Source organism: Manis pentadactyla, chromosome 14, assembly GCF_030020395.1.
Source record: "Manis pentadactyla isolate mManPen7 chromosome 14, mManPen7.hap1, whole genome shotgun sequence".
Classification (NCBI taxonomy): Eukaryota; Metazoa; Chordata; class Mammalia; order Pholidota; family Manidae; genus Manis; species Manis pentadactyla.
Window position 1 is genome coordinate 65,883,951 of NC_080032.1, and position 16,299 is coordinate 65,900,249.

Sequence of the window (16,299 nt, forward strand, 5' to 3'; positions counted from 1 at the left end):
GGTGCTCTCTTCAGTGACTGGAGGAGTCTACTAGGTTCTTATAAAATGTGAACCAGTTTGTGAGTTGAATTAACAAAACAAACTTGTGCAAACGATGATATACCTAAATAATTTTTTACTACCTTTCTTTCAAAAATGGCAGGACATTGCCAAGTTATGATAAAAAAATTTTATCCAAACCTACCTCTTAAACGTTGTTATGTTACTTAGTTTCTTACATTCCATTTCTTTTCTCTCTCTCTTTTTCTCTATGCAAGTCTGCCCAAATAGCAGCCTTGGAATTCTTCCATGATGCTTTGGAATTCTCAGTTGTTAGCTTATTCCTTTGACCTGTGATTTAGTTAGCCATATTTATAAAGCCTTCGTCTTGAGTTTATTAATAGCTTCCCAACTCCTTTTTTTCAAACCAATGTCCTGAAAGAAAACTTGGAAAGAAGGCCCAACATTTAACATGTTAACTTTGAGCTATACTGTGCATTGCATCTCAGGAACATTTTTCAAGTTTTGTACCATGTTCCAGAGATATTTTGGTAACATTCCTCTATTAAGTGAAATCACTAGAAATTTTATTTGGATTCCAGAGAAAACCTTTTTTTAAAAAAGTTTAATAGGTTTTATATACCAAAGACTAATTTTGGAATTTTAGTAACTAATGTACAAGTAATTGAAGTAAACGTAAAGGTTTCCTTTCACCTTTTGTTTGACAGTGTAAAACTTTGCATGTTAATTTGCTCATTACATTTTTTTTTCCATCTCCACTTTGCTTTTTATTGTGGTAAAATACAACATTATGGCTGGTGATTACAGATATGCTTTGGTTATATAACTATACTCCTATTATGTTAATGTGTGTGCGCAATTTAAGTAGTAGCTTAAAACCTATACATGCTGAAGTTAACTCTACAAGAAGATATGTCAAAGAAATAATCAATCTTCCCATGTTTTCTTCCGCCTGCTACTTCTATAGCTTTTCTTCTTCCTTCCTAATTACAACCCTTAAATAGAATTCGTGCCTCATATCAAATTTACCGAGTATCATAATTCTTCCAAGGGGTAAAGACACCTCAAGACAAATACTGGGCATAGAAGCCACAGGGCATAAATATGCAAAGAAGTAAAAAGCTAACCTTTTCAAACAATAAGGCTTCTCTCTCACTGACCAACTTTACATTTCCCTGTATGGCCCCGGAAGATGACTGGTTAGCCAGAGACGGGTAAGATTCCTCAAGGGAGGAACAACCTAAGACAGGCACAGTCGCAGGGGGGCCATCAGGTGAGAAATTGGGGATCAACAGAGGTGAGGCTTAGAACCTCACCCCCCCGTTCTGAGAGAAATCTTCTGCATACGTGGATGTTTTATTGCCCTTGCCTAGCTTGGATTAACACATAGTCTACAGGCACACGCCTGATCATCAACATTTGCTCTCTTACAACACTAAACTATGTTTTCTACCTTTATCTTGTATCTACCTACCACTTCAGCAGTTTATTAAAAATAATAATAATAAAGAGAGAAATGTGGTATCCACATATAAATCAAGTATAAAAACCAAATGAGTATTCATATTTGAACTGTTTATAGTTCATAATGCATGAGCAAAACCGAAAGTTTCTGTGATGACTGCCCTTGTACTGTTCACTATGTAACTTATTCACTATGTAAGAATTTGTTCTCCATGTAAGAACTTGTTTGTTATGCCTCAGAAGATTGGAGACTGACGAAAATTAGGCTTGGGGTGGATTAATGATTGTGCATTGAGCATTGACTCCCCTATACAGAATTTTATTTTTGTTAACAACCATTTGATCAATAAATATGAGAGATGCCCTCACAAAAAAAAAAAAAAAGGACAGACTTCCAATGGCAAAATAAATAAGTAACCAGGATGTAATGTATAGCATAAGGAATATAGTCAAGATATTGTAACAGCTTGGTATGGTGATAGCTGGAACCTAGAATTATGTATATAAATGTTTTATCACTGTGTTGTACACTTGAAACTAATGTAATGTAATACTGTGCGTCAACTACCCTTCAATAAAAAATAATTATCTAAAAAAAAAAATACAACATTAAATTTACCATCTTAACATTTTTAAGTACACAGGTTAGTGGCATTTAAGTAGCATATTGTTCTGTAGCCCCTGCTACACCCACTTCTAGAACTCTTCCACTTGGAAAATTGAAACCCATACCCATAAAAATAACTCCCCATTCACCTAACCCCAACCCTTGGCAACAACCGTTCAACTTTGTTTGCTGTAGATCCTGGAGCGTAATGTTCCCAAGGTTCATCCATGTTGTAGCATGTATCAGGATTTAATTCCTTTTTAAGGCATTATATGTATATACAACATTTTGCTTATTTATCCATCGATGGGCACTTGGGTTTGCTTCCACCTTTTAGCTATTGTGAGTAATGTTGCTATGAACATGTATGTACTGTGAGACTCTGCTTTCACGTCTTTTGGGTATATACCTAAAAGTGGATTTGTTATATCATAATGATAATTCTGTTTTTAATTTTTTGAGGATCTGTTGTTCATAGTTCCACTATACTATTGTCCATAGCAGCTGCACCATTTTACCTTCCCACCAGCAGTTTGCAAGACTTCCAGTTGCTCTAGATTGTCCCCAATATTTATTAGTTTTTTTCATAGTAACCATCCAAATCTATGCAATGTAGTTTCATAGTTTTGATTTTCATTTTCCTAATGATGAATGATGTTCAGCATCTTTTCCTACTCATGACATTTTAACATCAGATCATTTTTACCTCTATGAGGACTGGAACTTAGTTAATTTTGTTTACCATGGTATCTATAGGTAGAATGCACAGTAGGCACACAAATATTAATTGAATATAATGCTTAAGTGAATGTTTAGCCTGTGTATTTTGTAGTTCTCTTAGATTCTTAGGTTACCTGAGATTAAGACTGATTTTTGACACTGAAAAGTCCCCTTTTTGTGGGGGGAGAGGAATGTAGAAATACTCTTCCAGGGATGTTGTGAAAGTAAATGTAAAAGTGAAATGATAAATGTAAAAAGAATCTCTTTTATAAACAGTGCCACTATTTGCTGATATATACAAACATTGATGTCAAGGGAATAATTTCCTCTAACTTTGATCAAGTTATGATAAAGCATATTCGTTAAGGTAAGGGTCAGTGGTCTGTAATAAAGAATTCCCAAATATCATTGACATAATGAGATCGAAGTTTCTCTTTCTCATGCGGAAGAGGTAGTAGGCAGTCCAAGGGCACCGCACTACACAGTTGTCAGGGATTCAAGTTCTAACACGTAGCTGTGCTTTTTTCCTAGGACTGATGCCTGTCCACACAGTCTTGGTTGTTAGAGCTGTGGCCATGACATCCACATTGCAGATAGCAGCGTGGAGGAAGGGCCAACGGACGCCTCTTAAGTATGCCTCCTGGAGGCTGCAGTGTGCTACTTTCACTCAGCTCTCATTGGCCAGAATTTAGCCATGTGACCACATTTAGTTGCAAGAAAGTGTAGGGAATATAGTCTTTAGGTTATATGGCATTGTGCTCAGCTATACATCATTACTAAGAGGTAAGTAGAAAATGGATATTGGGAGGCAAGTGGCAGTCTCTAAAGTGTGTGGAATTTGAAGTCACTCTGGGCTCTACCACTTTCTAATTGTGCGACTTTAGACAAGTTAGTGAAACTCTCTGCCAGAATAGCTTCACATGTCAAATGAAGACAATAATTTATCAAAGTGATGGTTGTGAGGATTAAATTAGAAGATACAAATACTGCCTAACTCAGGATTTGGTACATACAATCACTCAGAATCTGAATTTATTTTCTTTATCCAACCCTTTGTATCTTTAGATAGAACAGAAAAGAGTGCAAAGAAATCAGAAAACCTGAATCCTGCTCCTGGCTCTACTATAGTGATATCTTGGGCAGGCCATTTCTTAAAACAGGATAATAGTTGTCTGTGTTCCTCACATGATTATATGCATATTAAATGAGAAACTGTATGTGGAAAGTGTGTTGTAAACTGTAAATGTAGGGTGTTTTTAACCTCACCTGTATGCATTGTTTTGCCTTTGTCATGCATTTGTTTATTTGCATGAAGAAGGGGAATTTATAGGTACTTGTCTATATATTGCAAAGTGTTGCCTAGCCTTACCCTCATTGCTTTTTCTCTGTGTAAACATTCATCTTGTACCATTAGTTTTCTCAGTCTTTTGATAAAGGAACGGTATTGAGTTTGGATAGGAGAATGGTTATTATCCCCTCATTTTTCACCCATAATCATGTATGTAGCTTTTTTTTTTTAAGGCATCATAGGTGAAAGAACTCTAAGAAGAGAGTGTGAGTGAATGTGTTGTGTAAACTTTGGGAGATTAGATGTTTGCTCCGTTTTTGAGGTATCCTCTTTCATATATAAGGAGGGACCATAGACAAGCTGCCTTACATTTCTCTTTTGTCACTGCTGAAGTCAAATTGACTAATGTCTAGCCTCCTGCTCCTCCTTTCATAGTGTTCCAGTTTACTTTAAAGGTAAAGTGGTACAGAAATGGCATTTTATAAACTCAAAAAACCTAAGTGATATTATTTTATAAGTCATTGATAAAACTGATAATTTAAGTGGCATCTTAGCTAAAGGATGTGATTGTACAGGATGAAACCAAGTTTCAAAGGGTCATTCTTTTGTGATGATTTATTGAAGAGCATTATTAGTGGGTAATGGGGTAACTGGATTTTAACATTATTTGGTAGTTTCTGAGGCCCTTTTGAGATTTCCATCTATTATTCATTCACTATCTGTGCCTTCAATAAGAGCTACAAAAGTCACCTGCCTCCCTTCCAAAACAGTAGTTCTTTCTCCCTTCTTAATGCTTTTGTCCCTCTATCACTTATTCCCACTCTTTCTCATTTCTAACAGTGATTTAGACCTACCTCTGGTGTATACTTTTGAATAGAGTAAGGGAAAGGAAAGATGGTAAAATCTCATATAAATCCCAAATTTTGTTTTGTATTGGGGGGTGCAGTTTTAAAAGAATTGGAGGCTTTAGGACTCATTGAGAGAAAAAGCCTTGATAAATAGCTCCTTGGTTAAAACTTGAAGCATCACAAAGTTGACCTTAAAAGGTATAATTTTATTACTAAGTCATTTAATAGGCACATAACATGATTTGGAGAACAGCTGTTTGTATTTAGAATCAGAAAATGTCTTTTAATCTAGGCTATGCTATTTAGTATTAGTAAAAAATACATATTTTAGGTAAGTCTCTTGATCTCAGTTTCTTAATCTGTGAAATGGTTACTGTAAACCTTGAGGTTTAATTGAAATGGTATATATGAGCATGCTCAATAAATTAGCCCAATGTCCAGAATTTGATAAGGCATGTGTATCATTCAACATCCTCATATACTGTGCTATTATGGGATATAATGTCTTGGAAATGCTAGGTTTCGAGGATAGACAAGAAGATATAAACTCCTCTGTACAATAAGATTAAGAAGGATTTTTGTGGGGAAAAGGCCCATGAACTTTTAGATCTTGAGTAATAAAGGGGGAAAAGTGTTCACAGACCTCAAATAGATTTCAGGTCCCTAGTTTGAGAAGCACTGATGTAAGCTAGTATTATTCTTTGAACATACTTTTGAATTACGATTTATCTCTAAAAAAAAGAGAAATTGTAATGAATAGAATCATTTAAGTATGACCATCTACATGAAAAGATAGGTTTTTAAGAATTCATCTTATTGTACTGGCAGACCCTAGTTAAAAAAACCAGACACCTGAATTGCAATGTAGTCTGATAATCACTAGAATATATATAAAATAAAATAATGACTCACGGATTTAGGATGATTTTTAGGAGTCAGGAGTTAATAGGTGTGTTAACACCTGAGCCCAAAGTTCAGTAAGTAGGTAGGTCTAGGATACATATTCCAAGCCAAAGGAGGCATGAGACAATATTATGTGTTAAGAAAGTTGGAAAATGAAAGAGAATGGGGGGTAGAAGATTAATTTGGAGGCTTCTTTAGTATTCTCAGGTGTTACATGGTAAATGTACTGGAGATGAAGAGTATAATTCAAGTGATATTTAGGAGATGTAATGACTGTGGTATGCATGTTTGTTTAAGCAGAAGGAAGGATGGAAGTAAACAATGATACCCAGGTTTCTGATTTAAGTTCCTTAAATAGGATGGATATATCAGTCTGGGTTCTCCAGAGAAATAGAACCAATAGGAAATTACATATATATACATAGTATCTTTGTCTGTCTGTCTCTCTCTCTCTATATATAGTTCCTTCTTTTCTGGGAAACCTGTTTTTGCTCTTTAGGCCTTCAAGTGATTGATTGGGCCAAGCCTACCAACATTATAGAGTGTGGTCTCCTTCAGCAACTGATCGTAGATGTTAATCACATCTACAGAATAGCTTCACAGCAACAGACAGTTGACCAAACCATTGGGCACCATTGCCCAGCGAAGCTGACACATAAAATTTAGCTATCACAGTGGGAAATCCAGCTGTCAGAGCGGGTACATGAATAAAAGTAAAAATTCATTTTTATTTTACTTGCTCAACTGAGGCAGCAGTGGATAGCATTTGGTTAGGGATGCCTGGTAGGCAGGTTGAAATGGGACCAGAAATTCAGTTGAAAACTCCTGGTTGGAAAGAGGTATTTATTTAGTAGTTCAGTGATATATTCAGGTTTCAGTGATAGTAGTTGAAACTTGGCTAAGGATGATATTTCTAAAGAAAGGAGAGAAGGGTTTAAGAATGAAGCCCTGGGATTTGTACAGAAGGAGAGCTGTCAGGAGAAAAGTCACAGAAAAGGAGACTGTGAAAGAGTGCCTGCAACTCAGGATCACACATGCGTTAGTTTTCTCTGTGAACCCAATCCAGTGCCTCTATTTCACATCCAAGAAAGAATGACATCATTGAAAGCACAACTCGCAAATGCCAGATGGAAACAGTAGTATGTATTTTTTTCTTCTCTCCCTTTTATTCTTTTTCAGTCCTTTGCGTTTATATGCTATGTCTCATCTGGAATAAAGAATTTTCCAAATAGTAAGAGTTGCCTTAATATCCTCAGATGGTAGACTGTGATCTTGTTTTATCACTACCAGGATAATTACCATTGGGAAGGGGCCTCAGGAGAAAAATGAACGAAGCACTTTATGATTCCCATTTAATTAGGCTTGCCTAGTCTATTCTCACTTGAAAGTGATTTTTTAAAGTTGTGCCTATCTAGAAGTTTGCATGGGAAAACCGTCTCTAATATCAAAGTAAACTTCTTTGTTGAGTTTCTCTTTACTTGAAAAAAAACTACTTTAGCAGTTTCTCAGTAGCATTTTTTTTGGTATCATATTTATATATTGTTTTCCTTGACACTATGAAATAAATGATGGAAATTGGTTGATCTGAGTTTACTTTCTAAGAGGAGTAATACTTTACTCCTATGGTATGTGGATATTTGTAGATGCTGTATTTATCATACATTACCAGAGAATAAATTGTTTTCTTACAGATAGCTTATTGAGTAAACAAACCTACTTCTTTAAATGTTGGGGAGAAAAGGAACCATTCTATTTTAAAAGACTCCTGTCTTTTAAAATAGTTAATATAATTTGAGTGTTTTTTTTTTCCAATCAGAAATCTTACTGGTGTACTTATGGTTTCTTGGACTGCAGATTTACTGTTTTGAATTCTTAGCAGCTTTTTTGTTTTTTCCTTTTCCTTGATGTTAACAGATGGGAAAAACAGAAAAGTAGATGTTTTAAAATAAAGAGGAGGAGGCAGCCAGCAGAGGAGATGTCAGCCTGTTGGTCTCCACCTGACCCACAGCCTCCACAGCATAGGGGGATGTGGAGCCTCTGCCTTTAGGATTGGAGAGTTTTCACGTGACTGTTCCCTGGGTATCATTGGATGTGGATCCCAATGGAGCAGCCTGAAAAAGGCAAGCAGCCACTGATGCAGTAGCACTAGGCACTGAGGACAGCCAGCCATTTGTCTTCCTGTCAAAACGAGTGTACCATTGGTTGGAGGAGAGGTTGTGCTCTTTAATTCCCTTGCAATAAACTGGTGTCTGGAGATCACTGTAAAACTGTAGTGGTTAAAAAAATCTGGACAGGTGTCTCTTGATGATACCAACACCCATGGAATAGTAGTTAACAAGCTTAAGCTGACTTGCCCTTTACCACCTGGGGATGTCATCTACTTGGTGTACAGGAAGAATGAGTTGGAAAACTTATGTGGCATACCTCTGAATCTTTACAAGAGAATTGAGGTATACAGAAGTCATTCGAAGCTGATAAAATGTATTCCAGGTGACCAAAGATACCTCAGTGCAGGGGGAGGTTACAAGGCTTCCCTGATCCTGCCATATTCCTGCCACTAGACAGTCTGTGAGGAACCACAGCCAAATGGTATTGATGCTCAACTTCAGCACAGCCTCTGCCTCTTATAGAGTCTTCTGCAGGCAAAAGCATTCCTCCAGTGCCAGATCAGGGCATGCATCATGAAAAGATGTGGTCCGTCTTGGCAAATGATGAGATCTCTGGCTTTGCTTCAACTCTTCCAGAGAGGGAACCTAATTTTCTTTGTTAGAATCTCAGGATTAAGAAGATTTGGAGCTCATTAAAAAGAAAATGAAAGGAGATTGGGGAGCCTAATTTAACGTGCAATTTTAGGTTGCATACTTGTGTACAAACACCCAAACTTTATGCAAGGATATCAGAGCTGTGGCCTTGAGGTCAAGACGAGATGGAGAGGTTCACATCCATCATCTGGCAGGAGTTGCTGCAGTACTGTGAGATTGCAGCCCTGGAGTGTGTTACTTTCTGACTATAGAATCATTGAAAATACCATGTTGTGTTGTTGCAGCTGGGCATTTTTCTGAGAGCTGACATATCTATCAGCAGAATGTTCCTGTGTTCCAGTTACTAGTGGCTGTAACATCCCATCCTGATTTCTGTTGAGGTCACAACTGCTGTACTTACGCAGTACAGTTTCATGCAATAAAATTCACTGATGTTGGTGAACTTATGATATTCAAGAACTAAGTGTTCAGTGGAGGCTCTGAGATGGCCTCCGAATACTGGAGGTCAATGATAGGGTGTTTCAAAACCTACCGATATAAACATTGTAAGGACATTTTTATAGTTTCCTCTCAAGGGAAACGGTATCTCTACATTAGGTACTCTGCTGTGGCTTCTTTTTGTGGAGCTCTTTTTCTGAGTGAGACCCTTTCCAATGGCTGGAAGCCCCTATAAGGTCACATTCCATCTTCCTAGTGTGTAAGTTGAATTATTACCATATGTAGTTTAGGGCTCGAATGGGTGAGTTCTTGATCACATCTGTGGAATGGGCACAGGTGGCTAGGAGGCTCTGGACATCAGGCATCTCCTTTGCTGGTTATTAAGGTCTTGGCCTGGTGCATCACCACAGTTGAGAGCTCCTCCCTCCCATGCTTTTCCATGGCCACAAGCCCCTCTCTTGTACCGGTCTCCAATGTTAATTTATTCTTTCCCTGCTTTCCAGTGACTGATGCCTTTGAGGCTGTGGGTTGTAGGGCAGCTGAGTGAGTGGCAGGCAGGCAGGCAGGCATGGCAGGCTAAGGTTCGGGAGCTGTGTGTATGTGTGTGTGTGTGTGCATGCATACGTGCACATGCACACGTGTGGTCATGCTGGCAGTGCCTTCATCCCACAATGTTCTGGTCTTACTGTATCTGTGGAGCAAGCCCTTCTTTCTAGCTGAGACCCAGGAGTGTGTGTGAATGAGTGGTGCACAAGGACCACTTCAGCTGCTCGGTTGCTGGAAGCCATCCATCTGAGTGTGCATTGCTTCCTCTAGTCCTTGTCCTTGTCTTTTTCTTCTGTGTTAGGTTTGCATGTCATCTGGAATAATATTAGAAATTTTTGTAAAAAATTTTCTTTTGTTGAAGTCACCTGTTACATTTATTATTAAAACTTGTAATTTTTTGCCTCTTAGGAAAATTATATTTAACTGTTGTCTTGCTCATGATACAAACTCTGAGAAGCAGCAGATTCTTATTTGTGGAAGAAGGTCCTTTTCTGCATTCTAGTAAATAAGCTGTGTCTGTTTTAAAAAATTGTATTTAAAAAAAGAATAAAAACATGAGTAAAAGCATGCTGTCCTGTGACTGAAATAAACCAAGTTTTGTGAATGTACTTCAGCGTGTACTTTGGTTATTTAAAGTTTTATTCCACATTTGCAAGTTGTTTTGATTAAAGTTTCTGTATAAATGACTGAGTGTTGATGGTCATCTGGTAATATGGGGTATCTCATTTTTAAAAACATCTGTAAATACTTTAATTAAATATACATATGTATAACAAAAAGGAAGGATATTGAATAAAATACAGATACATGAATATACATAATTGGATTTTGTAGTGATGTGAGAGAATGGGGCTATATTATTGAGTACAATCTAATCTGCTTCATATCAAGAAGGGTTTCATATCAAGAAAGAATTTTGGGAGAGGGATTGAGTTAGCCAAAAGTAATGATCAGATGAAGGTATATTTCTAGACAATATGTAATGCAGGGACTGGTACTGGAAGTTTCTGGTAATAAAGCTGCTATAATTATAAAATTGCAGTGCTAGATTCCCCAGAAGAAAATGGAGCAATCTTACCTCAGAGGTTATTAGTTCCTGTATTTCTAGTGATATAAAAATTTTTAATTTGAATGAAAGGGAAGACGTCATACATTTTTTTCCTGTTCATATAGTTAATATATAATCACAGTGTTTATTTGTGTGAAAGCTAGAAACTGAGTACTGATTTCTTGATTTACCTTGTATGTGTATTTTTTTCTTCCATCTAGAAAGAGTTTACATTAAGGAGAAAATAATCCAGGAAAAGGAAGAACAAGCAGATCAAGATGTGTAGCTCTGTGGCTGCCAAGTTGTGGTTTTTGACAGATCGTCGAATAAGGGAAGACTATCCCCAAAAAGAGATCTTACGAGCATTAAAGGCCAAATGTTGTGAGGAGGAACTGGACTTCAGGGCTGTGGTGATGGATGAGGTGGTGCTGACAGTTGAGCAAGGAAACCTGGGTAAGTCTAAGTAATTTTTTTGGATTTTTACTTACGGTGAATCTGCATGTTTTAGGAATAATTAGGACAAAAGAATCATTAATAGTCTTTTCGTATTAAGTATCATCTAACCTTAAAATCTAGTATATTTTATGGAAGAATTAGAAACACCAGTATGTATACAACTCCTTATTGTATTATTTAGGAAATAGGAAGGAAATTAAAGATAATTAAAGGCAGTTTATTGTTATTATTATTATTATTACTGTCTTTCTTTTTTAAAATACATTGTTCTAAGTGAATTTGTGCCACACCAAGGCGGGAGAGGGGGAACTTCCTTTTAGTAAATTAATCAAAATCCATCTATGATTCTTATTCTCTTTTTTCTTTATAGAATGCTTTCTATATATAATATAAAATACTAGCAGGTTTTTTAAATTTTTTATGAATAAAAGTATCTTAATGATTTGACTTAATTGTGATAAGAATTTCTAGTATTTCTAACATTTCATAGTTTAGAATTACAAGGGGTAAGATATCTTGAAAACATGGAAATGCTTTGGAACTGACTTTCAGGGTTCTTTACATCTGTGTTTTGGAAAGTTATGATTTGTTATCATTAAATTGGTCATTTCTGTTAGGAAGCCTTGTTTGGTGGCATAGAAGTGAAATTTTTGACTAGTTTTCAAAAAATAATTCATAGTTTAGTGATGTGCCATAGTTTAAATATGTGTCTAGAATCAGATAAGGATATAATACAGACTCCTAAAGTGCATTCTAGATCAGTTACTTGCTTTGTGACTGGCATCCTAATAAGGCTTATGTTTTAATTTCCACATCAATAAAATGGAGACAGATGGCTGTTTTAATTAATAATAGAGAGAGTACAAATATGCTGTTGTAGGGTAACTTCACTTGTAGGCTAGGTAATAGATCCAAAATCTCATCTGGTTGATAATGTGATACTAAATTTAAGTAAGCAGAATCTCTTAGCAAACAACCACTGTTTATTCTCTGTACTCTTAACATTTATTATTTCATTTCTCAGTAGCAATTATTATTGCTACAGAAATATTTCTGGGTTCTTTGACTTAAGTAGTTACTACCTTTATAAGAAAGATGCACACTATTTTATTTTCAGCCTAGTTCTTTTTAATACATGTACTTAGGTCCAACACTTAGTTATTCAGATTGGAAAGATCTGGCCTGTTTCATTGTTTCATTAAATATATATTGAATGCTTACTGTGTGCCAGTTAATTAGTATGGTGCAGAAGGAGACATATTCCCTATATTCTGAAGGATAGCGTTAACATTAGTCAAGTGATCCCACAAATAAATGTGAAATTATTATAACTTTAAGTTATGAATGAAAGGAATGGATGTCACTTTTCACCCTCTTTCACATTGACAGATACTCCTGATCAAATCGGGGTAAATATTTTCTTTAAAATCCAGTATCTGTTACATGCTCTTACAACTTAAAACTTTTTCACCCTAAGAGTGTATACACACAACTATTGTCAGAATTGGAGTCAGAAACTCAGACACTTTATTCTGTATTCTGTTAGGAGCCATGCTCTTGAAGTCTGTGAGAAGAGACACGAAGGCCAGTGTAGCATATAACTCACTAGACACAACTTCCACAGGCTTCTGGTATACCTTTCTGTGTTTTAAAGGTTGAAAAATGGAAGGCTACATTTCCAAGAAAGAGTCCTCTACAGGCAGGATTCCTTATGTGACCTATCTTCTGCCGAATGGGCATATTACTAAAAGATTTGAGAGGTAGAAAAGGGCATCTCTATTTAAAAAATGTTTCACAGGTTGACAAAGATATAGGGTTGAACCCCATTGCCCTTGATTTTTTCCTGAGTTGCAAACTGGACATTTTTACTTTGTTCTCAACTGTCATTTCCATGCCAATTGTCAAAATTGAACTCGCTTTTAGCCTCTAAACTCGCTGCTATTTAAATAGCAGACCATCTTGTAAGGGAGATGCTACAAAAAACTATCTTCTCTCAGCTTTTCTGTCTTGTAGCATCACCTTTTGTATTTGACCTGGTGTTACCTTTGATATATCTTTTTCTTTTATCCTTAAGAACCATTTCTGCCTCAAAATTTTGTTGCTTTTTCTTCTAAGCCACAACTAGTCTATCTTCATCTTCTCACTGTCCTGAGTCATGCTGTTAATGGCCTCAAGTTCTAATGACTGTAATAGCCCTCTAGCTCTTTCTTTTTCATGACAGTATTTCCTTTTCAACTCTCTCATTTGTCAATTTTATCATCTTAACATCTTTCTGAAAACCTTCAGAAACTGTTTCCCTGTAGCATTAAATCTAATTTTCTTTATTTTCAAGAGTTTTCATTGATGTCTCTCAGATATTCAGGAATATCTAGGGATGTATGTGTGGTTTTCTTTAAGCGTTTTGCATTATTTAAATAGCAGACCATCTTGTAAGGGAGATGATAATATTTTACAGACAAGAGAACAGCCTTATTTGGCAGAGTGGATAAATTTGAACAGAGTCCCTCTTCTAACCTATTGTTGGCTCTCTTTGCTATAATTGCTGCTGTTTCTTGATAAGATAGATCACTTGCCCAACGTTGTGTCTCATTAGGCCTTGCTCTTTGCCTTGGATCAGTATGTCACTGTGGAAAATAAATATCACTTAAGCTCATTGCTGTTTCTTACTCTTTGCTCATATACTTATTTCATTCCATCTGAAAGTCTTCCCTGGTCTTAGCAGAAGTGAAGTTTTACCTTTTTCCTGGTGTGTCAAAGCACTTGATGCTTATGTGACACAACTAAATTACAGTTATTTTTTTGTCTTAAAATTTATTTTCAGTTCTCATGTTAGAGACTATTATATTCCATGTTGTATCTCTCTTTAGCAGAATGACCCGGCACATAAATGTCCTATTCATACATTAATTTAGTAAGTATACATTGAATATCCATTGTTTATAGCATAAATGTTTCCCACTCCAAGGATATACCACTTCTTACCCAGTAGGATGGCTATAATCAAAAAAGATAGAAAACATGTTTGCAAGAATATAGAGAAATTAGAATCTTCATACATTGCTAATGGAAATGTATGATGGTGCAGTCCCTTTGAAAAAACACTTTGGCAGTTCCTCTAATGGTTAAATACAGAGTTACCAGGATCCATCCCATTCCTAGATACGTATGTTTAAAAGACTTTAAAATGGATTGGTGTTAATTGTTCTTTAAATGTTTGGTAGAACTAACCAGTGAAAACATCTGTTACTGAATTTTTCTTTGTTGGGAGATTTTGGATTACTAAGTCAGTCTTATCAATATTTAAAGGTGTGTTCAGATTTTTAATTTCTTACGATTCAGTCTTACCAAGTTACTATGTTTGTAGAAATCCATTTGTCTTAGGTTTCCAGTTTGTTGAAATGTAATTGTTCATAGTAGTCTTTCATAACTGCTTTTGATTCTATGGTGTTAGCGGCAACATCTCTCATTTCTGATTTTTGTTATTTGAGTCATTTCTTAGTCTGTCTAAAGGTTTTTATAATTTGTTATCTTTCCAGAAATCAAACTTACTTTTGGTGATTTATTTTTTTTCTCTTTTGGCTTTTTGTATTCTGATCTTTATTCTTTTTTTCCTTCTGCTAACTTTGGGTTTAGTTTGTTCTTTATTGATTTCAGATCTTTTTAAATACACACTTTTATAGCTATACACTTCTCAACACTGCTGTTTCTACCTCCCATAAGTTTTGGTATATTGTGTTTTTGATTTTTTTCTGAAGGTATTTTCCAATTTCCCTTGTTACTTTTGTCTTATTTGTTGTTTGTGTTATTTAATTTCCAGATATTTGTAAATTTGCATTTTTGCTTTTATTCTTAATTTCTAGTTCCATTCCTTCGAAACTAGGAAAGATACTTGGTATGGTATCAGTGGTCTTAAATTTTTTAAGATTTGTTTTTGTCCTAATGTGATCTGTCTTAGAGAAAATTCCATTTGTGTTTGAAGAATATGGATTGTGCTGTTGTTAGATGGAGTGTTTTTTTATATGTCAAGTCCAGTTGGTGTATAGTATTATTCAATTATTTTGTTTCATTATTGGTTTTCTGTCTTGGCTCCATCCATTATTGAAACTAGGGTATTGGAATCTCCTATTACTATGTTGATGTCTATTTCTCCTTTTGTTCTGTCACTGTTTGCTTCATATATTTAGGTGCCTGAATATATTAGGTGCCTGAATATTTTTAATTATTATAGCTTCTTGGTAAATTAGCCCTTTCATCAGTTTTTGTTCTAAAGCCATATTTGTCTCATAGACGTGGCTACCTCTACTTCTACTCTCTTTTGGTAAACTTTTGCATGAGTATCTTTTTCTAATCTTTCACTTTCAGCATTTATGTGTCCTTATATCTAAAGTGAATCTCTTGTTGCCAGCACATAGTATATAGTTGGTTTTTTTTTTTAATCCATTCTGCCCCTTATGTCTTCTGATAGTGGGAGTTTATTTTGTTTACTTTTAATGTAATTATAGATAGAGCAAGACTTACTTTCTCCATTTTGTTGTTTTCTCTATGTCTTGTACCTGTTCTGTCCCTCTTTTTCTCTTTTGTGTTTTGTCCATTTGTTGTACTGACATGCTTCAATTCCTTTTTCATTTACTTTCGTGTATCTTCTTTATTTTCTTTGTTGTTTCAGGGATTACATACTGCATTATATTGTTTAATAATCTATTTTAGGTGACAAATTCATATACAGACCTGCCCTCTTGGTCCCCCACCCTTACTTTGTTATTGATGTCAAATTACACCTTCTGCTTTGTATACATTAACATAGGTTTTTTTAAAGACATATTTTTTATGAATTTAACTTTTAATTCTATGCTAGAAATAACACAGACTTATGCACTACCATTAGAATATTCCAGGACTCTGTATATATTTATATAAATTTACCTTTTCCCAAGAGCTTTTTATTTATGTATGATTTTGTGTTGCGGTCTAGCATTTTTTCAACTTAGATTCTCTGTAGCCTTTCTTGAAAGCCAGACTATTAGTGAAGCTGTTCTTCCTCAGCTTTTCTTTATCTCGGAAAACTATTTCCCCTTCATTTTTGAAGTAAAGTTTTGCTGGATATATAGCTTTTGTTTGCAGTTTTTTTCTATCAACACTTTGAATATATCATCCCACTCTCTTATAGCCTGTATGGTTTTGGCTGAAGAATCCTTTGGTTATCTTACGGGGGAGATCCC

At 35.6% G+C, this 16,299-nt stretch overlaps 1 protein-coding gene across 6 annotated transcripts in view; it reads left to right on the forward strand.

Moving 5' to 3' along the window:
* RIMKLB (ribosomal modification protein rimK like family member B) overlaps positions 1-16,299 on the forward strand; it is a 156,598-nt gene that overhangs the window by 82,904 nt on the left and 57,395 nt on the right. For 5 of the 6 annotated variants that reach the window (XM_057492305.1, XM_057492307.1, XM_057492304.1 and 2 more), the window contains one exon: positions 10,846-11,077. In XM_057492305.1, the coding sequence (XP_057348288.1) occupies positions 10,903-11,077 (175 nt within the window). In that variant the 5' untranslated portion in view covers positions 10,846-10,902. The remainder of the gene's footprint in view (positions 1-10,845; positions 11,078-16,299) is intronic. The other variant, XM_057492306.1, reaches the window with a different exon arrangement.